We start from the raw sequence: 27,800 nt of genomic DNA, 5'->3' as shown, positions 1-27,800 counted from the left end.
TTTCTTTTGCTTATTTCTCCTTCTCTTTGCTCCACTATGATTTACCCATCATGAAGTAGTGCATCTTTTACTTTTCTACCTTGATCAATACATTAGTCTTAGCTCAGCTCTCTGTTGACAGAACATAAGAAATGTTTTCATCCCACATTATCAGCATGAAAATTATTTACTAATAAAATCAGAAATAAAATTTTCAGAATCTTTCTCCATATGTCCCAGTAATTAGTCAGCTCACACAGCAAGGAAAAATCACACTCTACCTGCTGTATACCTCACTTGGTTAGGATCATTCTTGTCTCTGAAGACCTTAGAAAAAAACTAAGAGACTTCTCTAAACCTTTTTATGGATAATGTACTAAAAAGGAAAACACCTAATCAGATAAAAAATTCACTCTAAACAATTCACTGAGCAGTACTGTTCCTATTAGTTCATCTGCATACTTCAGTTAAATTTCTCAGTGTTTACAGATGAGTCCTGTACTTTTTGATCTGTTCTTAAGGACTGATTAAAGTAATCAGACTGTTTAGCTTGCCCCTCATTTAATACTCTCTTCCATACTTGTAAATATAACTATTTCCCCTCAGTTTTCTTCAAACTAAGGAGCACCAGTGCTTGTATGTCTTACTTGCTAAGCAAACCCTTACTGCTCTATTGAAACGTACAAAAGACTAAGCCTGACTCAGTTAGCAACCAGCATCCCAACACAATCTATCCACAAGAGGTCCCTGGTACCCAGACTTTTTAAAGTCCATATACCCTGTGAATATTACTACCTTACTTTTGCTAAGTTTAAATATATATAAATCATAAGCCACGTATCAATGATGGAAGTAAAGGAAAACCCTGAAACTGCATTTAAACAGTGTAACAGGCATTCTGCATTTATTTATTCTAGCTTTTGTTATAACTCAGGCTGTCCTGTTTCTTAGAAAAACAACGTCAAGAGAAGGGTTGGACAAAGACCTGTATGGGTTATAGGTTTTTGAATTACGAACTCCTGGTTTGTACTTAAAAAAAAGAGTTTTCATGTCAACTTACCGTCTGCTCTTATTCTGGGTATCCCTGCTTCTAACATGATACTACCAACTGTATGACTTGATTTTCTTTGTGCCCTTTTGTCATCTTTTTATTAGGATCTGTTGCGAGTTTTTTCGTAACTGATAGTTTGTCCTGTCTTTGGTGGAATGAGAAGAATTTGTGGTCTTTATTTGCGTGGTGGCTGTACTGCCATGCGGAAGAGTGGAGTTTTGCTAATGACATGCAATTTGTCTTTTCTTCTTCACCTCTTCTTTTTTGTTCCTCTCATGCAAAGTCAATGGCAGTCCTAAAGAAGAGAAGCAAAGGAATGCATTAATATTTGACAATTCATCTATGTCAGACTATTCATTTAAGGCTACACTTGCTTGAACTGTGAATGTTGAATCATGTGGAAAACATTCCTTGTGAAAAAAGACATCCAGCTTTTCAAAGTACTCTGGCATAAAAACAGTTTAATTTTTCAAATGGCAGGAGAATCTCCTTTTTGCATGCTCGCATAGCTCAAATTATTTGAAAGGATTCTCTTCCAATTTCCCCATTAAAAATAGTCACTTCTGATGAAGAACAAACAGGAAAATGCCAGGTGAAAAAGTAATTATTAGGAGGTCATAAATCACTGGAAAACTTAAAACAAAACTGTTGTCTGACTCATAATTATAGCACTCTGACAACAATGCTGTACTAAAATAAACTTCACTGCCAGATTGTGGGACAAAATTGTTGTTACACTACTGCCGGAGTCATTCTTTGTGCAATGCCAGCAGACATAACATTTTGCTTTCCATGCCCACCCACAGCTCCTCAGGAGAGAAAGCACATGTATTGCACTTGTACAATTAGCCAGTCAGATGGATTAGGAGAAACTGTTCAGCTGTGCTAGCTAAGCAAAATGGCATTATAAATATGCCTAAAAAGGGTATAAATATAACTTTCCATTCTCTGCATTTGTAGTGAATCTTCACGAGTCCTCTAACACAGGAGAGAATCAAAAGTCAAAAGCAGTAAAGCTACATTGCAGATTTCGTGCCCTTTAAAGGGCAGGGGATATTGTTTGGCATTAAACAGACTACCTGCAAGGATGGTGATTCAGAGTGGAAATTAACTCGAGTGGCAATTCGCAGTGAGAATTCACTATGTTTTCTCACCATTTGTGGGAGGACCTAATGCCGTTATTGCAGTGAAGTGTTTGCTTCCCCGTGCCATACAAAGTGAACAGCATCGCATGAGTTCCCAGATGTACTGGAAAAAATACTCAATACTCCTCACAAAGCTGGCGGGCATAGTGATGAAAGCCCCAACAGAAAAGTCCACAAGAAGACGAGTTCTATGTTTTGTGCAGAATTTTGGCAATGTGCAGTAAATAATACGTGGGGTTCCCCACCAGATTGTTCACGAAGTCGGAGACATCACCCATCACTTCTGCGGACTGGAGACCTGGGGAAAGCAGAGCAGCCTGTACAGGAGCAGGGCAGGGTTCAGTGTGTGCTTGCAGTGTTGTACTGTGAAACTTCATGTTTTAGGCTTGCAAACTTCTCTGCAGATGCACGGGATTCACTGTGGAGCGTGCTGACGATCGGTGGCTGTGGCTGCCCGCACACTGATGTGGCCACATGCCAGGAGCCCGTCCCCACAGGACCCCGTTGCCACCACCACCTGGTGAGCCCGCGGTGCTCGCAGAAACGGCTGCCCAGCGGTTTGTTTCTCTGAGCCATTCTTTCCCAGAGTGCACTCCCAGCAGAATGATCACCTGATTATAGCAACACCTGAGGGCCATGCAGCCTGCGTTGTGTGTGGCATCCCCCAGGAGAAACTGGCTGCTTGTGGCTTGGGTGGGCATACACATTGCTGGATGAGAACCTGGCTGGATGGCTGGGCCCGGAGCCAGCTGCAGTTTTAGGATGTGCCGTGGCTGAAGACAGCAGTAACACATATGGGAGGGGCATCAAAGCATTGAGGAATGTAGTGGCCAGGGCAGGGTTCTGCTTTTAAAGCCCACCTCATAAGTAGCACCAACTTTAGCCTGTTATGGCTGGATATGTGGGTTGCCTTATCCCCATTCTGTCAAAATTCTTAGATTTTAATTACAAAACAGTGTAAAGGATTTAGGTTTCTTGTATGTTTCAGTTTGAAAAATACGTGTAGTTGGTAATTAATAATAATTTCCCTAGTCTGCTGAACTGTTACCACTGACTATTTGCTAGGAACAAATTGCTCCACTGCATCTTTAAAATGATACTTTTGGCACAGTTTCCTAGAAAAAAATTGCATCTACATCATCTGTGTAATATTTTAAATGTTGTACAATGCAATCAGACAGAGCGTCACTCGCAGGATGCTTCCCATGCAACTAATTGACAAGCAACACTAGAGGAAAGGAGCTAAAGAAAGAAGCAGTTCAGCAAGTGTGCCTTGGAGACCTGTAGTATTAAGAAATTCTAGTGCCGCTTCCAAGCTGACTCCCACGAAGCTCTCCATTATACCTCTCCAACTATGTATGTGACAAAGCCAGCTGGATGCTTCTTTAGGTTTTCCAGTGATCATGTCCAGAAACAGCAAGAAATTTGCAGGTTTTTCTTGGATAAGTAGGTGCCACTGGAGATTTAAAATCCTCCTCTACACTGTTGGCTCTGCTCTTTTCTTCTGTCAGTAATGTTTAGCTACACAGATGAATCTAAATTTTTCACTGGTATTGGAAAGGAGTTTGAAGAGCAGTTACAGTGTAAATTTTCATAACAGATTTTGATAATTCACAATGGACAAAAAGTACTTTCACATTTAAGAATTAAAAAACCAGATAAAGGCAGATCAGGGTCCTAAAACTAGTGTTTACTAGCATCTATTTTACATAGAAAATACAGTAGCCTATTTTCAGCTCTTTATTTTAACTGACGTGGACACTTGTGGGTTTTTTTTTAGTATTATATTACACACAAACAAATAGTATATTATCCACACAAACTGTGCACTATATCATAACACAGTCTTTCGACTTTAAAAGTATGTCCTAATGTGCAATTAAATAATAAAGTTGCTTTTTAATTGCTCAGCAGTGATCTGCTCCCCACAATTAGTATTGCTAATACATACGTAGTTGTTCAAACAAGTTCCCACATGTGTCTGAATGACAAGATAGAAATCAACAAAGTCCCTTCTCTGTACCACGACCCGCACTTAATCCTAATACTCTGCAGCATGACAGACATTACTCACCTAAAAGTTCTGATAAAACATAAATAAATCTAGCTTTGGCAAGCAAGAAGCTGTTGCAATTTAGTGCATTAATCTATAAATCCTCATTAACTACTGCAGTGCACTACTTACTAGAAAACTTGATCGAGATGCTTCCCAAGGAATCAATTTTCACATAATGATACTCGTGGCAAGGACAGATGCTTAATTGGGATGGTAATTTCATTTAATTGGGACACCTTCAGGTGACTTGGGTGACAACCTGCTTGTTACAGTTCAGCGCATCCTCCTCATGGCAGCTTGCAGTTGCCCTAGTCTGCCCTCACTTACAGCTGGTTCACAGCAAGCTACTGAAGATCCCCCGACACTGCTTGCCAGAGGACAGCAGCCACCTTCCCATCACTCTGAAGGACTTGCAGTACGTCATACTGTGCAAAAACAGGGAGATGCTCGATAGAGTACTACCACTGGGAAAGATGCTTAGCTCCTTTATCACCCTCATTTTAATGAAAATATTCAGCCCCTACAATAACCGAGATTCTTCTGTCTTAAAAAAGCTTAAGAAAAGATTAATCAGCAATTCATGAAAGCTAGTGTCATGTCTTTGAAGTCTTCAAATGTGCAATTCCATGTTGTTCATTTAAAAAGCATAGTCTTCACTGGGACAATTGCTGAAACTAAATTAAACACATGCACTCCAAATCCACTAGCTGAGATTGAATAACTAGTATTCGGTTTTTAATACATAAATAACAATATTAGCACATAGAACTTACTAGGATGGATGATGGTCTGCTGGCTTATTAAAATGAGAGCTATGATTACAGAAAGCTTATGTCTTCCTTTCTACATGAATTTTCTATTGCAGCATGAAGTCTCTGGTACACTGTTTTTGTAAGATGCAGCTTTAATAAAAGAATATTCCGTGCCTTCAAGCAGGTTCACATTTTCTGCCATTGTACCCATATGAAATGAGAGCATGTAACTTGATGTGATGAAGTTTGCTGCTGGGAAGTAATTGGTTGCCTGTCAACGCAGTTCTCAAAGAATCACAGAATGGTTTGTGTTGGAAGGGACCTTGATCACCTAGTTCCAACCCCCCTGCCATGGGCAGGGACACCTTCCACTAGACCAGGTTGCTCAAAGCCCCATCCAACCTGGCTTTGAACACTGCCACTGAGAGGGCAGCCACAACTTCTCTGGGCAACCTGTGCCAGTGCCTCACCACATACATGGTGAAGAATTTCTTCCCAATATCCAATCTAAATATACCCTCTTTTAGTTTAAAACCATTAACCCTTGTCTCATCCCTACAGGCCTTCATAAAAAGTCTCTGTCTTATAAGCCCGCTTTAAGTATTGAAGGGGTGCAAGATGGTCTCCCTGGAGCCTTCTCTTCTCCAGGCTGAACAACCCCAACTCTCTCAGCCTTTCCTCGTAGGAGATGTGTTCCAGCCCTCTGATCATCTTTGCAGCCCTCCTCTGGACCTGCTCCAACAGGTCCATGTGCTGGACACCCCAGAGCTGGATGCTGTATGCCAAGAGAGCAGAGTAGAGGGTGACAGTCATCTCACTCAAATTGCTTCTCTTTCTGCAGCCCAGGATTATTGTAGCAACCAACCTCTGAATTCCAGAGAGCAGAGATTATGACTAATACGGAATTAACCTGTTTTAGCTTGTACCTGCAATTAAACTGTGTTTGGCTACTCCCCCCTCAACACAGTATTTTTTTTTTTTAATTGGAGATAATGAGCAAAGGAATGGAGGAAGGAGGCAGCTGCATATTATCTTCATCAACCTAATACCATGGAAGCAGAGAAGACCCAACATTACTTAGACATAAAGTGAGCTATCCAAATGTTATAAAAGTATACCATTACTGATCGCTTTTGAGAAAAGCCTGTGATCTTTTAGAACTGATGCCATATACACTACCTATGATAGCAGTGCCATCACAGCTTTCTTAATTGCTCTAATTGAAAACTTCCTGTAAACTAGTGACTTGTCATCTTTGCAGATACCTTTAGCAGATCCTTCCCAACTACCTTATTTGTTTTTATTCACATACAAGGGGATCAAGGCCACAGCTAAAAATAACACTGCCTTGCTTTCAAAAGCGAGACAGAAACAGGCCATTTTCCTTCTAACATTAGGAACAGAGAAAATTAGCAGGAGAGGAAGCAACTTAAGAGTATGCACTAAATACATATCAAATGCAACTAAGCCTATACTCCAGCCTTTTAGAAAGCTATCCTGGAGATTTTGGTATACTTGAGAAAAAACAACCTGTCAAGGATTTTGAGTTTTTGTTGCAGAAAAAGAAGATACATAAAATCTTGCTAGGGGAAGAAACCTTATCTTTTGCTCCACTATCATTACCCTTATTCCCTCAAAAAACACCTTGCAAAACCTGCTGCCACAAGAAACCTAAAGCCTATTTTTGAAGCTCAACACCAGCAACAGCCAATTACAACACCTGCAATGACGACAATGAAAGCCGTTTCATAAAACCCTGTGGCAATTACAGCTGCATACACTCTACTCATAATACAGGCTTTAAAAGGAGATTAATCGTGCTGTGATCCTCAAACTCGACTGATAAATCATGATGATGTCACACAATGATTCACACTTCAGATGACTCATACAGCCATGACAATTATCTAGCAGGTCTTCTGCAAGTCTCTGTTCAATGAGTAAGCACATTATGGGACTGAGGACTCTTGTATGAATGAAAAAGGAAGTGTGGAGAAACAAGAAAATCAGTACTACAAATCAGGTAGTATTAGATGCCTACCCTGACTTAATCTGCATATTTAATTTGAGACATAGGTTTCCTCTTAGCTGTGACCATGTTTTATTAAGGGAAATACCCTGTGGTTTTATTATACAAGTAAAATTCCTCTTTAGATGTTTAAGCTTGACTCTGTACATGTATGTAAATTATTATTCTTTAAAAAAAACCCTTGTGACATAGCAAAATATTTTTCCAGCTTCCATACAAAATGGCACTTTTTCTCTGCTGGTAGAAGATATTAAAGTTTTTACCATATTAAGTGGTCTGTGTAACTTTTACAAAAGTTGTATACAAAAAACTTAAAAGTATGCAAAAATTCCAAAGTACACTCTGACAGCTAATGCTCTGCGAATACTTTATTACACAAATTACATTCAGCTTCTGAAAATAGTGTTCTAACAGTGATACCATCTAAAAATAAGACATCCGAGAAACACATCAAGTTAGGAAGAAGAAAAAAAATTAAATAGAGACTTTTTTTCTTTCCTTCAATGCAATATAATGTTAGTGATTTTAAAAAAATAGAAGAAGATTTAGCAGCTTTATTTTCTTGTGGCACTGTATTTTTTCTGTACTGCAACAGGTTAAGGACATTGAAGAGGAAAGGCACAAAACAGAAACTGGCAACTGAATAGTTACAGGAAAAATATTTTGATGAAGCAGATAGTACGACTTATTTACAAGATCCCCAAATTGTGATGAGAAAATACTACTGCTTTAAATCAGTGCTGCAATTAGAAGACTGTTTGCTTTATTAAGATGTTCACATAAAAAACAATGGCACTGATATGGAACTTTCATACACTCCTCCACTTAAAAAACAGAACTAAAACCAAACAAAAATTAAAGGAACCAGTGTACAGCCTCACACAGACTAGTACAGTTTACAATTAAATACACAAAATCTTAAACGTGCTTAAGGGAAAAGGAATCTGACATTCTGGTTGAATCATATAATGGAGAACTCAAAGGATGGTTTCAGGATGATGAAGGTGCTGGTGGGGGTGGAGGTGCTGAACACTCTTCTTCTGAATCTGTGCCATCATCTTCATCTTTTTCTTGATCACTTCCTTCAGTGCTCAGTCGGTCAAACCCTTTTCGGCTGTAGCCTTTGTGACTTGCAAAGAAGTTCCCAAGGTTAAGGCCACCGTCTTTCCCTGTGGAAAGGAAAGGGTTGTCATGAGGTTTGCTATACTGTACGGGGGGAATAAAAATCTACTCATTCAGCAGTATAGAGGAGACTATTTTAAGTGTCCTTCCAGAAACTGTTGTTAAAGATCAGCACATAAGCCATAAAAGCTAAGCACAGAGATTATGAAAGAGGAAGGAAATTCATCTTTGAAGTAGAAGTTTCAGACTATGTTTTTCAGCATCCACTGTTTCATTAAGTCTTTATGCAGGCTATTTGTGTTCCCACCAGTTTGCCCTTCATCTCAAAATGCTTCATTTCATTCACCAGATCCACAGATAACTCATTATAACAGCTACTGCTCTCCCACTGGTAGTGAGACATCCTCTTCAGCAGACAGATAATGATGGATGGAAGGTGTCATAAAAGATATTTCCACAAAACACCTCAGCTTTTCCCCTAATCCTTCCTCTTTGAAAGTTCAATCAAATCTGTTATTCAGCTAGAAGTGAACACAGAATGAAAACCTCCAGTTACTGCATTCTTAAAAGATCTTCAATAACTTAGACTTACCTCTGAGTCTCCCTAAAATTCTGCCTGAACTTGAATCAAGTTTGTGTTCCCCATCAGCTGAAAAATAAGGGAGATTTCAAAAATAAGCTAAAAAAATCATATTCTCTGATTAAATAATTATCTGTGTTTTCGATATAAAGCACAGACATTCAACAAATTGCTCAGCAGCTCTAAGAAGCAAAACTGATACTTTTCAGCTACTTAAGGTGAAATTATAATTCCTAACAAAATTATCATGCCATGGATGTTCAGTTTATGCCAATTCATCCATTTGTAAGATTCACATGTGAGTTATTTCTGAGAATTTCCTTCCCTCAACTATTCGCTTATGTTATTGTGAAGCGTTTACAGGAAGGACAAGAATCTTATCATTTATAATGTGCACAACTACATTCAAGCACACTGCAAAATACAGCTTGATGTTTAAAATGGTATAGTTTCCCTTCAGAGGAAACTGGTTTTTTGGAAGATAGTGATCTGTGAATTTCTTCAGGTTTTTTGGAGGAACTTTCTCTCTCCCCTATATCCTCCTCTCGGGTAACTCTTTCCATCCTTCATGTGAAGAAAAATTAAATATCATGACCAAAATGCCTTTTCCTATATACTACTCAGTTTCCACAAATCAGTGCAAGAAGTTTACTTTGACCAATGCAACTGTATCATGCTTTTTGACACAGTAAATTCAAGCACTGCTTGAATCTAAGTGGAATGCAAAGGTGCTATTATAGATCATATCCATTAACCGCAGTACTGCAGTAGTCAGCACATTTCATGTGCTAAACATGTTTGAACACAGTGTTAGGAAGCTGCACGCTGAAATCTTCAAATCAAATACATCCAATTCAGTTGCACAGCAATGTCAGACCACTGAATTACCTACTCTGTCACAGTATGTCCTAGCCAGTGGCAGAACTCTGCTATTAGTCTGTTCCACGTACATTCTCTTCTCTTGATGAGAATACCTTGATAAAACTATTTATGCGATACAAAATAACACGGGTAATGATCAAACTCCTACTGCAGCCTAACAGTTTCTCAAAAGTAACATTATAATATAATATGAATTAAGAACAAATTTGCATAGCATTTTAAGTACCAATTAAAGCTCTCACAGCAATGGATGGAGGTGCATTATGGAAATATGTCCAACTCACAAAATGCACAAGGTAGTAGTGAGCAATAATATATAAGCTCTTGTAAATGTTATCTGTTTGCATTTTGCTTATACCTTTATAATACCCATAAAGTCTTTTGTTCTCAACAATTTAAGGATCCCCAACTGAAAATCAAACTATGCTCAGAATATTAAAATTTATGTATTCTAGACAACAACATGAACATATTCTAGTCATTTCTGAGATACTAATTTTCAGCTTGACACCAATTAAAGTTTAGATACATGTTCTGAAAAGGTGGTGGCTTGAGATGTAATATTAAAGGCATACGGGGGTGCAGTTGCTGGGTGCACGCTGATTCCTAGTTTGCATGCAGTGTCACAGTAACTGGTCAGAATGGTAAAGGGACAGAAAGCCTCTTTCTTCATACTCTTGTCCCTCAGTGTTCAGCGATGTTTTGAATGGGAATAATAAAAGCCTCTTCTCTAGAGTTACTCATGGTTACCTCCATAGACCGTTGTCTTCCTCCACCGAATAAATACTAGAATTGCCAGCAGGACAACAACAGGGATAATTAGAAGAGTTGTAATAAGAACAAAGGAAACTCCAGTGCTGGCCTGTCGGACCAAATGTTGTTTTTCCTGCTTCTTTAGAGGGTCTGTTGATTCTGGGCTGTTTTTCAACCTGGCTTCTACAATTGTTTCTGATTCTTTAAAAAGAAGACAATTTCAGTATGTAATCCAAATGCAGCAAGCAACACAGAACAAGGCATTAAAGAAAAGAACAAGCTAGAACACCTGAAGTGTTGAGTTAGACAGAAAAAAAAGACAAACACTTATGGAGACATTTTTAGCTCTTGCTGATGTTATCCCAAACTAAGGCAGAGAGTCTGAATGATATCACTCACTAGCAAAGATGCCCTCTACTTTTCTCGAATGGGGAAGAGAGCGGTGTCTTAAAAAGTATCTATCCTTTAAAATGTGGGAAAATCCCTAAAAGACCTATTTTTGCAAATAGGTGTGTGATGTAATATCAAGTAAGTATCTCACTTTGATAATAACACTTCTACAAGCAATACAGAAATCCAGTATATGCTGTATTATCATAAACAAAAAGGAAAGCATTTAAAGTTCTTTTTAATAAACTTGTGACAAAGGGTTAAATTTTCAGAACTGCTACACCCCATGAAAGAACTTTGGCTCTGTAAACCTGGAGGACTTTTGAAAACTGCATCCAGTCATTCCTGACTAATTTGTTATGTCTCCGCCTACAAGGAAAAAAGCAATTTCAATAAAATCCTCTATGCTGTTTCATGTGTGTATAAAGGATCACATGGTTTGTGCTAACTTTCAGTGAGTAAAACCATCTAGCTATATATTTTATAGTCTGACTTAACTGCATGTCTTAAGAAGTAGCTCCACCAGAAACACTCTGAATCAACTTTGTTTTGATTCTGTATCAAACTGAGAATGATGTTCTACTCTGAAAGAATAGCAAATACTTCAGTTTACACTTAACACTAATACAATGACAACAATGATATAATGATAACATGCTATCTGTTCAAGTAGAAGTCATAACCAAAACAAATTTTCTTCCACCATCTTGCCCACCTTCGGGCAAAGCTACAGTTCTTGTATATTCCCCCACTTCACAGCAGTGCAAACAACAGTAACAGTCTATCACCAGGAGACTGTGAAAGTGCAGGCCACTCCTGTCCACTTACTAAGCAGAGGATGACACGAAGTCCATTGGCTATCTGTTGTCTTCAATTAGAGTTGAAAAATGTTAATTTCAGTCTGCCTAACCTAAGTGGTTTCAGAGATAGCTACTTAAAAACTGTTTCTTAGCCTGGTGATACTATTGCATTTTTCCCTGCAACATTAGAAGCGTCAGCTAGCATGCATGCTATGTTCCTAAAGAAAGTCAAAATGCATTACTGTATCCTTAAATGTGTTGTACTGTGGATGCTATGTCAGCACTTCCCTTTCGAGTGCATCAGCAGGGCTGATGTACCAACAGAGATAAATAGAAGGCTAACACTTTTGGCAATAAGGATTTCATTGTTTTATAATGTCAGCCTCCTTTATTCTATACGCTTGCAATTGGCAGTTGGGGTCTTTTGGTATTTTCCTCTGTCTGCATAAACAGCGCTAAAGCAAACCACACAAGCTCTGCATTCAACCAAAGAAAAGCAGTTAAGAATGTTTGAACTTTTTATAAAGGCCTCTCCATAGGCCGGTACTGTTTTTCTGTGAGGTAAAGGAACTTTTCAACATGAAAGACCTAGGTAACAAAATACAAATCGTTAAAATCACTTTTCATCTTCCTGAATTGCTACTCTACCCCTTTCAATCTCTACATGTATGTCTTTCTTTCTTACATGTGTTTTCTTTATCTTTACATTAAGTTTCTACATGGTTTTATTTTCTTTTTATTTTCTTGTTTTCATTTTCATGCAGATAAATTGAATTAAAGAAAGCAGTAAATCTAGGGAAATAAATCTAAATAGAAAAAATGGTATTTTTTGCCATACGGTGTGACTGGCAAGGCTGGGTACTGAAAGACTATGCAGAAAGACAAACCAATTGCCATTTCAAATAACCCTTTTTTTGGTGTTTGAGGGCTGTGGAGCAGCAGGAAGGGTGCTGGGGAGTAAATATCGCAGTTATATTTCGGATCTGTTTCTGCATCTAAGGGAGCTGACACAGATACCAATCTGGACCATACCAGATGGTGGTATGGAATTAATCCACTAGTTAAATTTTTATCTTAGTATCTGTGAAGCACTTGTCATCACTGGAAATTGAATGTTTAGATTGGCTGTAAAATAGCGTCTACTAGGTAACACTTAAAAGCTGCTTCCTAGTGCTTCCTGTGCCAGCTCATTTTATCTGTAGGAAATGATAGTGAAAAATAAAACAGTCAAACTAGTTAGCATTTTTCCCTCCAACTTGGCAGAAGTAGTCCTAGTCTATGTGAAAGTACTGGTTCCTTCATTTCCATTACAAATCAGACTAACCTTTTATTTCCTGTACCTCAATACCAGCCTTTTTAACTGACCGATGCTCCATTTCTGTAAAACAAAATCATTCTTCAGGACAACTGACATTTCAAAAAGACACTCAGTGACATTTTCCTGCTAGCCTTCTCAAATGTACAGTACAATCCTACAGTCAACAATCTGATCAGCACATGAACTTCACCAAGGAAAGTCAGTATGACTTCAGTAGCTCACAAGGCCATTGAAAAAAGGAAGAGCTGGAGTCATGAAAGGTGTTTGCAATAATTAACTCTTATGCCACACAGAGATTTTATGGGCATGTGTAAAGGTTCAGGGAGTACTACAAAAAGAAAACTGTTCATTATCATCAAAATCACAATGGGTTAAAGGCTGGCTGAATCAGGGCTCCTGAGCTACTAAGTTTTATAGTGCAGCAAAAGCTAAAATGAAAATGATGTACTTTCCTCCTCTAACCCGTAAGTGATGAAGAACTCCATTATTTTTTTCTTCTCATGTTTCTTTGAATAAAAACCTAGAAGTGTTCTTATTCAGGATACTACATGCAGAAAAAGCCATATCCAGTCAGAATTACTATTTATCTGGTTCAGTTTCCTGTTATTAAGACCAGCTGATACCAGATGCCCCAAAGGAAAATCCATGAGTTATAAACAGACAAATATGGAATAACTGGCTTAGTCAGAAGTTCATTTATAATAGCAGACTCTTACTGGTTGACTAGCACCCTGAAGCCTGAAGTTTTATCTCTCTCATACATTTTTTATCCAATATAATGTAACAGTGGATTATATTTTCATTCCTGTAAAATATCTAATCTCTCTCTGAATCCTACTAAATTGATGTCTGACTAATCATGTCCCTCTCCCTGAAGTCAGGCTGCTTGCCTTAGGGGTTACTAGATTAAAACTGGGAAGTGTTTCCACTTCTTGGAAATAGGACTTCAAATTATACTAGATTCATTTTCTAATGATAAATACTCCCAATGAAATGAGTTTTAAGTTGACTTGTGTTTTTACTTCAGCCTCTGGGAGTTTCCTAGATGATAACCTCGAAAGAAGCAGCTGACTTCTCAGCAAATGACACATTAAAATTACTAAAATGCTAAAGAATCAAGCTTCTGCTTAAGCAGGTACTGACATGACAAGGGATAGATCTATCATGACGCAAAAGCATTTTGAGTCCTCCTGCAACAAATGAACTCAAGCACTCAGGACTCTTTGACAGCGCATGCAGCAATGCTTAGGAATGGTCTGTTAATGAAAACTGAGCGGCAGCACACAACTTCTGCAGGCAAAGCTTGTAGTGTACTTAAATCATTGTCTTTAAGCCACCAGGTTCTTGGCCAGCAGTCCACATAAGTGGTACTGATCTGAAGATACAAAATGTGAAGCTGTGACATTAAGAACAAAAAGAACATACTTTCTGTGGATGCAAACTTCCACACCACTCTGGCATGAACATCTCCAACGAATACTGTTTTATCTTCTGAAGCAACAACATCATGTGGCATCTCAAAGCTCTGTGAAGATAAGCAGTCACAGATTACTCTCAGGTGCCTACACAACTTTTACGGACAATACTGTATGAACGACATTTAGCCGTAACTTCCACAGTGATCTTCTGTAAAGAAGGTGTGTAACCATGCAGTTGAATTTTATTTCTGCTTATTAATACATATTTTTTGACAAATTACTAGCATCTAAATATATGAATCCTTCAAGTCACTCATTCTTCCCTTAAACTAGCTTTTAAGACCTGTCTGACAGCAATAAAGTAGGCTTATCCTGACTGAAGATATAGTCTGTAGGAATCATCTTGAGGGTAGTATAATTTTTGGATGTGTACCACATGTAGAAACTAAGACCTGAAATTCTAGTGTCTTTATTAAGTCAATATTACAATGAATTCCTTTTGAATACCTTACATTATAAAACATCTTGTTTCCTGTAACTGTCCTATAAAAGCTGGAGAAGTAGGATGTTACCAACATTCTCATATATATAATTATATGCACCAGTCACTCTGTGCAATACTCTACCTTTCTAAGTGGAATGAAAGTATCCATTATTTCTCCAGTAGAGAAGTTCATCACAAATCCTTGCACTGGTTCTGCCTCTCCAGGATAAGGCATTCCGTTAACTGCAAAGAGGAGACCACCTGCAACAACATTAGATTTGCTTTAGCAACCCACACATAGCAAACTCTAGTGGGGATGAATTGTCATAGTACAGATGATAAAAGGCTGTCTGAGAGAGAGACAGACAGAAATGTAACTCAATAGGAAACTAAATCACAGGAGGAAAGTTAAGTAAGGTATAACAGATGGAAGTCTGGCACTCAAGAGAGGCACACTTTATACAAATTAGAAGAACAAGCAAGGCAGTATTTTACAGATTGGTTAAATGTAAAAAGAATGTGAACGTCTTAAAAAAATAGTCTGAAGAATGCTTTGCCAAGGATGCTTGATCTGATAACAAAAAGTTCTTTAAACGCATCAAAAGCAGAAAGTCAGCTAAGCAATCAGTGGGACCACAAGAGGAAAAGGTGTGAAAGGGGCACTTGGGGATGAGGGGCCTGTGGCAAAGAAGCTCAGTTTTTGTTAATTTTTTTCTGTTGAATATTTTGGGGAGATTCTGACACTCAACTTTTTTCGTAGCAGAGGTCAGAGAAGCCAGCTCGACTGGAAGGAGATACACAAAAGGTGTTAGACAAGTTGGAGGTTAGTAACTCACCAGGTTTGGACAGCATTCACTCAAGTTCAGAAGGAAGTCAAATGTGAAATTACAGACCTCAGGCCAAGCTGTGTAACCTAGGACTGCAAATAGCCACTCCTCCAGAAGACTAGCCGACTGCTAACGTAATGCCCACGTACAACAAGGGCTCAAAAGGGTGCTTGAGAGCTACACATTAAGAATTCTGGCTTCCATGCCCAGTGAGATAGTAGAATCCATAATGAAGAATAAGACATTGGTAAGTGTGCCCTGTCGGATACAAGTTGGTATGGCTTCTCTACAGCAAAAATGTGCCTCACCTCCGAACGGGGAGGAAAAGCACACAGGTAAAGGAGATTCTGTAGACATGCTCTGATTTTCAAAAAACCTTTGACAAAGTTGTGCATCAGAGGTTTTTAAAGAATGTAAGCTGTCAGAGGGCTGAATGAACAGGAAGCAAAGAGCAGAGCTTAAGGGCAGAGCTTATAATTTTTCAGGACAGAGAAGTCTGAGTAGTGTGATCCTGCAGGGATCAAAGCCAGAAACAGTTTCATTCAACAGTCATCATCAGTAACATGGAAAATCGGGTGAACAGTGACATTTCCCAGTCTGAGGAAGATATTGAGTTCTGCAGAGTAGTCAAAAGCTTGATGATATTGAGAAAGTCTGGAAAGACTTTTTATAAGAATAAGTGAGTTGTCAAACAGATGGCAGAAGAGCTTCATCAAAGACAAATGTAGAGTGATGCTTCTGCGAAAAAATAATCTAGATCATGTCTACATGATAATTTAGCTTGGAACTGGCAGCTACAACTCAGGAGAGACATCTCAGAGACTGAAAGGTCTCTGCAACCTTTGGCTCCATTATCAGTGACAACCAAACTTTCAACAGAATGTTGGGCATCATCAGGAAGAGAATTAAGAATTGAGGGGACAGTTCTGCCACTATGCAAAAACTTATCAGGCCCACATCTTGAGTACTGAATGCTGTTTTATTTTCCACATCTCAAGAAGGCCCTAACGAAGTTAAAGATGGTAGGAGAGAAAGGCAACTACAATAGTCAAGGGGCTGAAGCAATTAAATGGCTTATAGGGAGAGACTAAGGTGGCTGGGGTTCTTTGGTTTGGAGAGGAGAAGGCTAAGAGACAGCAGGCATGAGGAGTGTGGAACTGTTATTCACAACTGCCAAAGTACTGTGACAGAGAAGCACTCAATGAAATGAGTCACTTCTTTAAATTAAAAAAATAAAATGGGCAGTGACTTCTGGAGCCTGTAACTGCAGGAGGTCAAGCAGGCAGACAATACAAGACAGTTCAAAACAGGATTAGGAAAACTTGTGGGCAACAGGTCTATAGAAAGATACTATGAAGAGGTCAGGAGCTACTTCCTAACAACCTTAAATAAAGTGCTTGTGGATGCACGAGGAGTAAGAGAGGACTGGATCACAAAATGCAGCCAGGCTTACATGTTCTCCTTAGAACACGTCTCTTGCTGCCACTGTCAGAGACAGAGCACTGCACTGTAGATATAAAGTATCTCATCCAGTATAGCATTTCTTATGTTCTTGGCAGATGTAAGAGAGAGAACCCGCATACTAAATTTGATATCAACTACAGAGTCAGGAGCCTGACATGCCAAAATTCCTTGTCTAGTTCTTGACATTTACATTACCTTCAGTACTGGTATTAAAAATCTAATACAAAAACTTAATGCAGTAATCGTTAAACAGATTGTACCATTAAAAAACACAACTTTTTCAAACTATTTGCTTTCAGATTTTTTGCTTTTTGAAACCCAAAACTTTACTTGATAGTTTGGAAGCTCTTTATTTTGCTCTCTTTAATGGAGCTTGAAATGAATATTTTAAAACATTATTATTAACTAATTATTGACTGTGCAGTCACTAGGAAGCGCACAAGACTGTTGATATCATATTTAGGGAGTGTAATCAGTGATTTCTCAGCAGCAGAGATTATATGCAAGCCTCCCTCACCCTGCAAGTAGGAAAACAGGATAGTTCTAAAATTTTCCATTACATCAGCTCTACTTTGAAAGAGAATAAATATCTGGCCTAAGATAAAATGATAACACTCTTCATGAAATAACGCTGTGTACTGTGACATACCGGCATGAAACAACTACTTGAAGTCTGAAGAACAGGAAAAAAGATTACCTGGAGCATATGAAACTGCAAACAACTCTCTTCCAAACGATTTGTGCTTGATCTCTCTTATGAACTCCCCAGTCTCTAACCTGAAGCACTGAATTCGACCGTTTTCCCTGTCTGCAACACATAGCTGACTGAAGTCGGGGATCAGGGCTAAGCTGTGAGGGATATGAAACTGTCCAGGTCTGGCTCTGCCTAAAGAAGTCTCTGCAATACAAAATATCCAGATGTGTTTTAAAAGTACACAATGAAACTATTGGTTTTGCTTAGAAACAGCAATATGTAACGTAACACAATATATAGCACTGGGAAAAGAATAAAGTCAGCTTGCTTTCTTCTCCTAGCAGTTTTACTCATTTAGGTAGGTAACCTGTGGTAGTCTTTTGCATTGTCTTTGTAAATCCTAAATTTATGAAGTTGCTATATCCTACAATATTTAGTGTAGTTTAATGCCTGATACATAAATCTGAGTCAGGCAGAAATGTGATTGTTCATAAAACTTAAAATAGATGGGATCATGTCATAAATCTTGCAAAAATGGTAAAGCCTTATACTATTTGATCAAATGTTCAAGAAAAAAGTAAATTTTTTGTGAAAGTCAGAACATTTTCTTGATAAGATAGGGCATGCCAATACTGTACTGACAGCATGCTAACAAATTCCCAGTTTTTATTTTTAGTGAATATGTAACTACTACAAGTAACCGTACGAACAGGAGAGAGAAAATTGGAATGCAACGACTGCAAGGCTGAAATTCAGCTAGGGCCTGGAAGGTATTTCGCTAATAGAAATTTATAAATAAAAGTAACACTAACATCAGCAATCTCATGGTTCATGATGCGGTCATGATAACAGCAGTATGGGTAAAGTACCAAGAGCTCTGACCTGTACCTTCTCCCCACTGCATCACATACAATCCATTTGGAGAGAACTGAATGATTCGACTGTTACAGTAGCCATCAGAGACGTAAATGCTGCCAGTGATCGGATCCACGGCCACATCAGTCGGTTGGCAGAAATGATTTTCATCACTGCCCGGTTGCAAAGCCACTCCTAAGATCAGTAACGGTTCTTGATCATCCCGTCTCAGTTTGAAAACCTTTTTTTCAGTCAACAGGAAAAGAGGTTTCAGTTATGGAAGGTGAAATATGAGAGGGATGACTACCTATGGAAAAATATCTGTCACTGTGTATAAAATAAATCTATATACCAAATATAACCTTAATATATTGACATCTATTACCGGTTTTTCAATAGGATTGATTCTGGGAAATTTCTGACTAAAATATATATTTCCTGTGATTACAGCAAACAAATTTAGTTTCATATTCTGGATTTAAGTACATAGGAGAATCAACAAGCAAAGACGTAGCAGAAAAATCTGCTCTTTTTCAAAAGAATCATTATTTTAAACCAGATACTTTTATTTCTAAATACTATGTCCATGTAGCAAATTACTAAACACAGCTGTATTCCATGAAGGCCACAGGGGTCAATTTCTGCAGGCATATTCTTAACGTTTATCTTAACAGGCCTAGATATATAATTTATGTCCAATCCCTAGGAAAAGACAAACATTTTTTGGCAAAGTATTAAGGTTCTAGTATTAAAGCTTCAAAAACATACCTGATGGAGAGCTACATCAGTGACCCAGTAGTTACCATTTTTATCTATACTCAAACCATGTGGTAAATAAAATCTGCAAGCACAAATGTAGAAGAATCAAGCTAAAAACATCTTTCAGGAAGAATGCTGTAGATGTGAAGATTTCACTTTTTATCTACAAAGCAACAAATGCTGTACATACTAAATACCTGTATTATTTAATGAAAAAGATAGCTTTACAGAATAGAATTTTCTTGCCAAGAGTGTCGCAGCTCTGAAACTCAGTTGATCTCTGGTATCTAACTCAGGCTAATATTTGGTATCTTTAAGGACAATATAAAATACTCATCAGCTCTGCATTTCTGCTAATCTGGCTGGTAGATGAAATTGTACAAATTGTAGAGAGCAGAGGTGGTTAAGATGGCAGATTATTTTTACTAGTTTCTGCTTTTGTAATTATTACTTATTTATTAATTTAAACAAACTCAGAGGCTACAATCACACAATGCAATACAAAACATATGTGAAAACAGGCTTGGTGATTTTTTGAAGTAAAGTATACAGAAATGTTAGTTCTATTGATAAAAGCAAAAATAACTTACAGACTTTTGCCCATGGAATGAAGCAGTTTTGTATTACTTGGATTCAGGACAAGAATTGTGTTCTGTTCAATTGGTCCAAGCTCTCTTTGCTGATAAACAAATTTGCTGTCAAAAGAACTACACAAAAACAGTGGAATAGAAAGCCAGCATTAGAAGGTTCCACTGATGAACCATACACATGCAACTTAAACCTGAGTTTTGTAGTTTAATTCCAGTGTGGGGTTACTGGCTTCTTTTTTTCTTTAAATAAACTTTATTACATTACTGAATGATCGTTAAGATTTATAGTGTTGGATGTCTGCATTTCCTACTTAGGTTTTGACTTCCAAACTAAAGGAGCATGAAATCAACACAGCAACAAATTAAGATAATCTTAAAGCAAGCAAGGAAAAAAACTCTTCCTTTTTTTTCTCTTCTTTGCTGTGGCAAATCAGAAATGGGAAATCAAACAACTAGCCTACATAAAAATACAGCTAATCATCAGGGCATAATTGCCAGTAAAACCAGGTATAGCTTGTACTGTCTAAAGGCAGTATATGCGTGTTTGTGTGTTTTTTGTTTTCTCTTTTCTCAAACACAATTCAATATTTTGCTAGAGTTTACTACCGTAAAGATTCGGGTCTTAAAGTTTTTATCCTTTTCAGAGTGTGCTTGCAGGAGACTATAGGATATGATGTGTATTTCTTCCACCCCCACAACTCTACACCCAGTTTTCAGGGTAGATGGAATATATTAACAAAATACATTTAAACATGCCACTACTTCAGATATAGGGAACCAGGATTAACTTTTGAGAAGACATCTACTATGCATAAAATTATAACACACTTAAAAAAGAATAAAAAATACAGTTGTCTGTACCCCTACGGAGAAGCTGGCTATGACTCTAACCTGTTGAGATATATGTTCAGCATTTAGTGAAAGTAAATACAGTGTAAAATATTTTGAACAAAATTTAATTCTAAATGTTAAAAAAATAGTATTGGACCGTGGATGAAAAATGTGTGAATACAACACATACTCCCCCCCACACCTTGTATTTTTAAATCCATTTGTTAATCCCAAGAGAAATCCAGCTATGATTGATGCAACTTAGTAAACAAGAATATACTTTGTAGTCACAGAGAAGGCTATGAATAAAGCTGTTAAAACTTTATCTTGTATAGTCCTAGCAGCCTCACCTCTCCGTAACATTAAATATTTATATGTTTAGAATTTTCAAGGTGGAAAAGCAATATTGGCTTCATATATAAAATGAAAAATCTATGACAGGATGTGTTTAAGTTTTTGCATAGGCTACAATTAAAAAATAATATTTAGATATTGCCATTACGTATGGTAACCATCTGTGACTATTTATGTAATTTCTGATAGAAATCAGTAAATCCTTTTCCCTATGAATGGTTAAGTACAAGGTGATGGTTACTAAAACTCTTTACTGACCCCTCCTAAACACTCTGCCGCGATGCTGCAGGGAGACATAGGGTGCTGGCATACGATGGCCTACTGATGTGTATCTGCTTCTTTGAACATGGTTCAGCAGGTGGCGCTTTATTCTTTATCATTACTGACTAATCTTCTATGACAAGTTCTCTTGGTATTAAACGGTTTTATTTAAAATGAAGTCTAATGCTCGTAAGGACTTGCTCTAGGTATGGATGACCACAACTGGAGAACAAACACTGGACAGATTGAACTAATGTTAGTACTAATGTTGTTATAAACCAGCACAGCTAATCACAGAAGAGAATCTTCGTGACAGTAGGTACTGTACAAAAAAACCCACAGAAAACAAGATGGTATCTCTGGAGAACTATCTAGACAACTTAAAAAAAAAAATTACTGGCTTTCCTCATTATGATTTTGGTTCTTAGTAACAGCGCTGTCCAGAATCCTGAGCATTCCCTGCTAACAACTACCCAGCTCCTCGGGGAACTGAGTATTTTCATTGTAAATAAGAGACTGTATGGTATTTTTTACAAAGTAAGCTTAGCCAACTTTGAAATGAGTCTGTGGGAGTGATCTGCCATGCATTTTCCTCCTGTCAAATTTCCTTTTCTAGGAGGAAGACTGGCATGCTACAGAATCACAGTCACTCTTTCCTTCCCAGCATTTGAGACCCATTTCCCAGGTAGTCCATATGCCTTTGTTTCAGCTGATAAATGAGGACATACAACAATGCTAACTACTGTTAGCTTAAAAGAAGCAAGACCAAAATCAACCAGCCAAAATAACTGAACACCTTACTATTATATGTGATATTGCTCTGCAGCATGGTTTTTGAATAGGTTCTGCAAAGGACAACTAAAATAATGGCTGCATATGTCACTAATTCTAATTTCAAACCCCAGCATAATTCCACAACTATTTTTCTACTTCTCAGCTGGCCACTTCACACTGATACAAACATGTTAAATTTAAACACACCACCGGATCTCATAATCCCTGAAGGCACAACCCTGAGCACTATTCTTGATCAATATCCATCACCACTGCAGTACTGTGTTCAGCCTAGATTAACCTGCGTAGCTTGTTAAGAACACAGTGATAAGAATGCGGTTTCTATTCTTTAATATGTCTTTTATAAATTCCATTAATAGTATACATTTTTCATTATAAAATGCAAAAAAATTTCCAGCTGATTCATTGCTTAGCTAGCTGAATAGTTCTAACATTTTTCATTCCAAACAGCACACACTGCATACAGCAGACTGTTCTGAAACTGAGGAGACATGGTAAAAGAACCTGACTTACTCAAAAGCCTTTTTTTTTTTTTTTTTTTTTTTAAATCATGCACAGAAGGAATGCTACAGCCACTGAAAAGCTGCTACTGTATTACAGGGCTTGTCAGTGCATAACTGCTTTTGCGTTGTAAAGCAGACTGAAGTTGCCTTCTAAATCAGCACAGACCATTCATCCAGCTATATTTAGCTCAATGAAGATCCAGCTTTTATGACATATATTAATAATGCATTGGAAACTTGTGCATTGCCTAGCAGCACAGATAATTTTTGTTTAATTTGTTTCTATACTATGCTGGTGAAGCACTGAAATGGAGAAAATTGTGGGCTTTCAGGCTTGATTGATTCATCACATTTATGATTTGGTAAGGAATATTGCACACAATTAACTGTGTATTTGCAGCTAATGATAAACATTAACTTAAAATTTGATAACATCTTGTTCCTCTCCCACACAATAGTCATGATAACACCCTTTCAAATACTCATTTTTTAGTCCTTTTTATTGAAAAATTAGAACACATATACTCCTTCCTTTCCAGCACAACCCACAAAATGGTACTCAGGCTATTTCATATACCCATGACATACCCAAAGATAAAAAGGGAAGGCTGACTGGCTGAGCACACTTCTGTCTGCCTCTTCTCTGTGCCACAAGACACAAAAACAGCTTAACCCCAGGCATGATTTCCAAGCATATTGTTTTAAAGTCACAATACTCTGTACACAGGCCCACAGAAGTTTTAGCCTATCTGATTTAAGGGTTCCTACCAACACTAGCTTTCCTATATATTGACTCACTGTGCTCTACAAGAAGAAGAACACAAAAGACTTGTGAACAAAACCCCTCTCAAAGAAATTAGGGTATCACGCATAGTTATCTTTACAGAATGCCCATAACCAGCATTAGTTAACAGCAGCTCATCTTACATCTTGGTTACATATCTCTGACTGAATGCTTCTCATCATATTTACAAGGCCAGGCAGCTTCAATTTGTTCCAACTTCAATCACGACTACATGGCAAATATGGCAAGCTACCACACAGAGAGATGTATGGATTAATACTGCTAATACTAAATATATGATGAAATATTTTTCCAGGAAGTCTGGCAATCACAGTCTAGAAACACTCAGACTATGAATAACGGCTGCTGTCAAGAACAGGGCTGAGTTAATTGAAACTGCAGTGTTACCCAACACAGCTGGTAGGTACATGGATTTCCAGACTCCAGACCACAGCTCTGATCACAGAATCACAGAATGGTAGAGGTTGGAAGGGACCTCTGTGGGTCATCTAGTCCAACCCTCCTGCCAAAGCAGGGTCACCTACAGTAGGCTGTAGAGGACCTTGTCCAGGCGGGTCTTGAATATCTCCAGAGAAGGAGACTCCACAACCTCCCTGGGCAGCCTGTTCCAGTGCTCCGTCACCCTCAGAGGGAAGAAATTCTTCCTCATGTTCAGACGGAACTTCCTCTGCTTCACTTTGTGCCCATTGCCCCTTCTCCTGTCGCTGGGCACTACTGAAAAGAGCTTGGCCCCATCCTCCTGACACCCACCCTTCAGATATTTGTAAGTATATATTAGGTCCCCTCGCAGCCTTCTCTTCTTCAGGCTGAACAAGCCCAGCTCCCTCAGCCTCTCCTCACAGGACAGATGTTCCAGTGCCCTCACCATCCTTGTAGCCCTCCGCTGGACTCTCTCCAGTAGCTCTTCATCTTTCTTGAACTGGGGAGCCCAGAATTGGACACAGTACTCCAGATGAGCCCTCACTAGGGCAGTGTAGAGGGGAAGGAGAACCTCCCTCGACCTGCTGGCCACACTCCTCCTAATGCACTCCAGAATGCCATTGGCCTTCTTGGCAGCCAGGGCACACTGCTGGCTCATGGTTAACCTGTCGTCCACCAGGACACCCAGGTCCCTCTCCACAGAGCTGCTCTCCAGCAGGTCAACCCCAAGCCTGTACTCATGCATGGGGTTGTTCCTCCCCAGGTGCAGGACCCTGCATTTGCCTTTGTTGAACCTCATCAGGTTCCTCTCTGCCCAACTTTCCAGCCTGTCCAGGTCACGCTGAATGGCAGCACAGCTGCCGGTGTATCTACCACTCCTCCCAGTTTGGTGTCATCAGCAAACTTGCTGAGGGTACATTCTAACTCTTCATCCAGGTTGTTGATGAAGAAGTTAAACAAGGCTAGGCCCAGTACTGACCCCTGAGGGACACCACCAGTTACAGGCCTCCAACTAGACTCAGCACCGTTGATGATAACCCTCTGAGTTCTGCCATTCAGCCAGTTCTCAATCCACTTCACCGACCACTCATCCAGCCCACACTTCCTGAGCTTCCCTAGGAGGATATCATGGGAGACTGTGTGAAAAGCCTTGCTGAAGTCCAGGTAGACAACATCCACGGCTCTCCCTTCATCTACCCAGCCAGTCATGTCATCATAGAAAGCTATCAGATTGGTCAGGCATGATTTCCCCTTGGTGAATCCACGCTGACTACTCCTGAGAACCTTTGTTTCCTTCACTTGCTTGATGATGACCTCCAGGATAAGCTGCTCCATCACCTTTCCCGGGATGGAGGCGAGGCTGACCGGCCTGTAGTTCCCTGGGTCCTCCTTCTTGCCCTTCTTGAAGATTGGAATGACACTGGCCTTTCTCCAGTCCTCGGGCACCTCTCCTGTCCTCCAGGACCTCTCAAAGATGATGGAGGGTGGCTCAGCAATGACATCCGCCAGCTCCCTCAGCACTCGTGGGTGCATTCCATCGGGGCCCATGGATTTGTGGAGGTCCAGATTGCTTAAGCGATCCCTTACACAGTCCTCCTCGACCAAGGGAAAGTCATCCTCTCTGTAGGCTTCCTCTCTTACCTCCAGGGCCTGGGATTCCTGAGGGCCTGTCTTGGCACTGAAGACTGAAGCAAAGAAGGCATTCAGTAGCTCTGCCTTCTCTGCATCCTCCGTCACCAGGACACCCGCCTCATTCAGCAGCAGCCCCACCTTGTCCCTAGCCTTCGTTTTGCTGCTGATGTAGTTGAAGAAGCCCTTCTTGTTGTTTTTGACATCCCTTGCCAGCTTCAATTCCAGGTGGGCTTTGGCCTTCCTCGTCGCATCCCTGCACGCTCTGACCGCATTCCTGTACTCTTCCCAAGTGGCCTGCCCCTCTTTCCACATGCCATGGACCTTTCTCTTCCACCTGATCTCCGCTACAAGTTTCTTGTTTAACCATGCAGGTCTCCTGCCTCCTTTGCTCGATTTCTTTCTCAGGGGGATGCACCGCTCCTGAGCATGGAGGAAGTGACGTTTAAAGAGCGACCAGCACTCTTGGACCCCCCTGCCTTCGAGAGCCTTGGTCCACGGGATTCCTCCCAGTAGCTCCTTGAAGAGGGCAAAGTTAGCCCTCCTGAGGTCCAAGGTTTTGATCCTGCTTATCACCCCGCTTCCTCCACGCAGGATCCTGAACTTGACCGTTTCACGGTCCCTGCAGCCGAGTCTACCTCCGACCTTCACATCCTCCACCAGTCCCTCCTTGTTTGTTAATACATGGTCCAGCAGGGCACCTTTCCTTGTTGGTTCCTCCACCACTTGCATCAGAAAGTTATCATCGATGCTCTGTAGGAACCTCCTGGATTGCGCCTGTCTAGCTCTATGGTCTCCCCAGCTGATGTCAGGGTGGTTCAAGGCCCCCATGAGAACCAGGGCCTGTGATTGTGAGGCTGCTTGCAGCTGCCTGTAGAAGGCCTCATCAACTTCCTCCTCTTGGTCAGGTGGCCTGTAGTACACACCCACCGTAATGTCACCCATGTGAGCCTGTCCCTTAATTCTAACCCACAAGCTTTCAACTTGTTCCTCATTTGCCCCCAGGCCAAGCTCAATGCATTCCAGTTGCTCCCTCACATACAGAGCAACTCCACCACCTCTCCTTGTTGGCCTGTCTTTCCTAAAGAGTCTGCAGCCATCCATGACAGCATGCCAGTCATGCGAGTTGTCCCACCACGTTTCTCTGATGGCGACCAAGTCGTAGCTGTCCTGCTGTATAATGGCTTCCAGCTCCTCCTGTTTATTGCCCATGCTACGTGCGTTGGTATAGACACACTTGAGCTGGGCTGTCAGTCTCACCCCTGACCCTGGCACGCCAAGCCTGGGCTCGTCCCTAGTGAGCTGGGCAATGTCCCCTTCCCCCTTCGAACCTAGTTTAAAGCCCTCTCAATGAGCCCCGCCAGCTCGTGGCCAAGAATCCTTTTTCCCCTTTGAGACAGCTGCGATCCACCTGTCGCCAGCAGGCCCAGTGCTGTGTACACCTCCCCATGATCAAGGAAGGCAAAATTTAACTGATGGCACCAGTCCCTGAGCCACCTGTTAACCAGGTGAGTTTTCCTGCCCCTTTCAGTGCTGTTCCCTGCCACTGATGGGATGGAGAAAAACACCACCTGCGCCCCTGATCCCTCAACCAGTCGCCCCAGTGCCCTGAAGTCCCTTTTGATGGCCTTGGGACTTCTCTCTGCGATCTCGCTCCCGCCAACCTGCATTACCAAGAGGGGGTAGTGATCAGAAGGCCGCACCAGACCAGGGAGTTTCTTCGCAACATCCCTAACCCGGTCCCCAGGGAGGCAGCAGACTTCCCTGCGGGATGGGTCCGGTCGGCAGATCGGGCCCTCTGTTCCCCTCAGAAGGGAATCACCTATGACAATTACCCTCCTCTTTTATTAGCTGAGGCAGTTGTAATACGTGGGGCTGACTGACTGGTCCTGGGCAACCCCCTGGATGGAGCTTCACCTTCACCCACTGCTCCAGAGCCCTTCACCTTCAGCAGCTTCCATCTTCTGATCATCTTCTGCATCCACACCGTAAGAATGCTGAAGTTCAATCTGTCTGTTGACATGGTTGACTCATTATGCTCGCTTGCTATTTTAGGGAATGTTAATGTTTTTTTTGTTCTGTTTAAAATCCGTAAGCTCTCCAAATACTGCTTGGTCTCAAACTCCAAGTTTTGTGCTCCGGGTTGTGGGTATACTTCAGTTGCCAGACACTCAAAGATACACATTTCAGAAGTAAGAAATGAATACAACTGCCAGTGTATTTTTTTCAATTCTTTCCTCAATGACACAAAGAA

General features: G+C 40.1%; 1 protein-coding gene across 12 annotated transcripts in view; it reads right to left on the bottom strand.

Annotated features, from left to right (window-relative positions):
• Positions 1 to 7,362: 7,362 nt before the first annotated feature.
• The window catches only part of PAM (peptidylglycine alpha-amidating monooxygenase), a 162,591-nt gene continuing 142,153 nt past the window's right edge, over positions 7,363 to 27,800 (bottom strand). For 7 of the 12 annotated variants that reach the window (XM_075410864.1, XM_075410860.1, XM_075410869.1 and 4 more), the window contains 10 exons: positions 19,949 to 20,065; positions 19,368 to 19,440; positions 18,627 to 18,840; positions 17,748 to 17,948; positions 14,902 to 15,020; positions 14,283 to 14,382; positions 12,864 to 12,917; positions 10,347 to 10,550; positions 8,727 to 8,783; positions 7,363 to 8,181 (listed from right to left, as the gene is read on the bottom strand). In XM_075410864.1, the coding sequence (XP_075266979.1) occupies positions 8,003 to 8,181; positions 8,727 to 8,783; positions 10,347 to 10,550; positions 12,864 to 12,917; positions 14,283 to 14,382; positions 14,902 to 15,020; positions 17,748 to 17,948; positions 18,627 to 18,840; positions 19,368 to 19,440; positions 19,949 to 20,065 (1,318 nt within the window). In that variant the 3' untranslated portion in view covers positions 7,363 to 8,002. The remainder of the gene's footprint in view (positions 8,182 to 8,726; positions 8,784 to 10,346; positions 10,551 to 12,863; positions 12,918 to 14,282; positions 14,383 to 14,901; positions 15,021 to 17,747; positions 17,949 to 18,626; positions 18,841 to 19,367; positions 19,441 to 19,948; positions 20,066 to 27,800) is intronic. The other 5 variants (XM_075410865.1, XM_075410870.1, XM_075410866.1 and 2 more) reach the window with 4 other exon arrangements.

Source organism: Opisthocomus hoazin, chromosome Z, assembly GCF_030867145.1.
Source record: "Opisthocomus hoazin isolate bOpiHoa1 chromosome Z, bOpiHoa1.hap1, whole genome shotgun sequence".
In the NCBI taxonomy this organism is placed as follows: domain Eukaryota; kingdom Metazoa; phylum Chordata; class Aves; order Opisthocomiformes; family Opisthocomidae; genus Opisthocomus; species Opisthocomus hoazin.
This window is presented reverse-complemented; position numbering and strand designations above follow the sequence as displayed.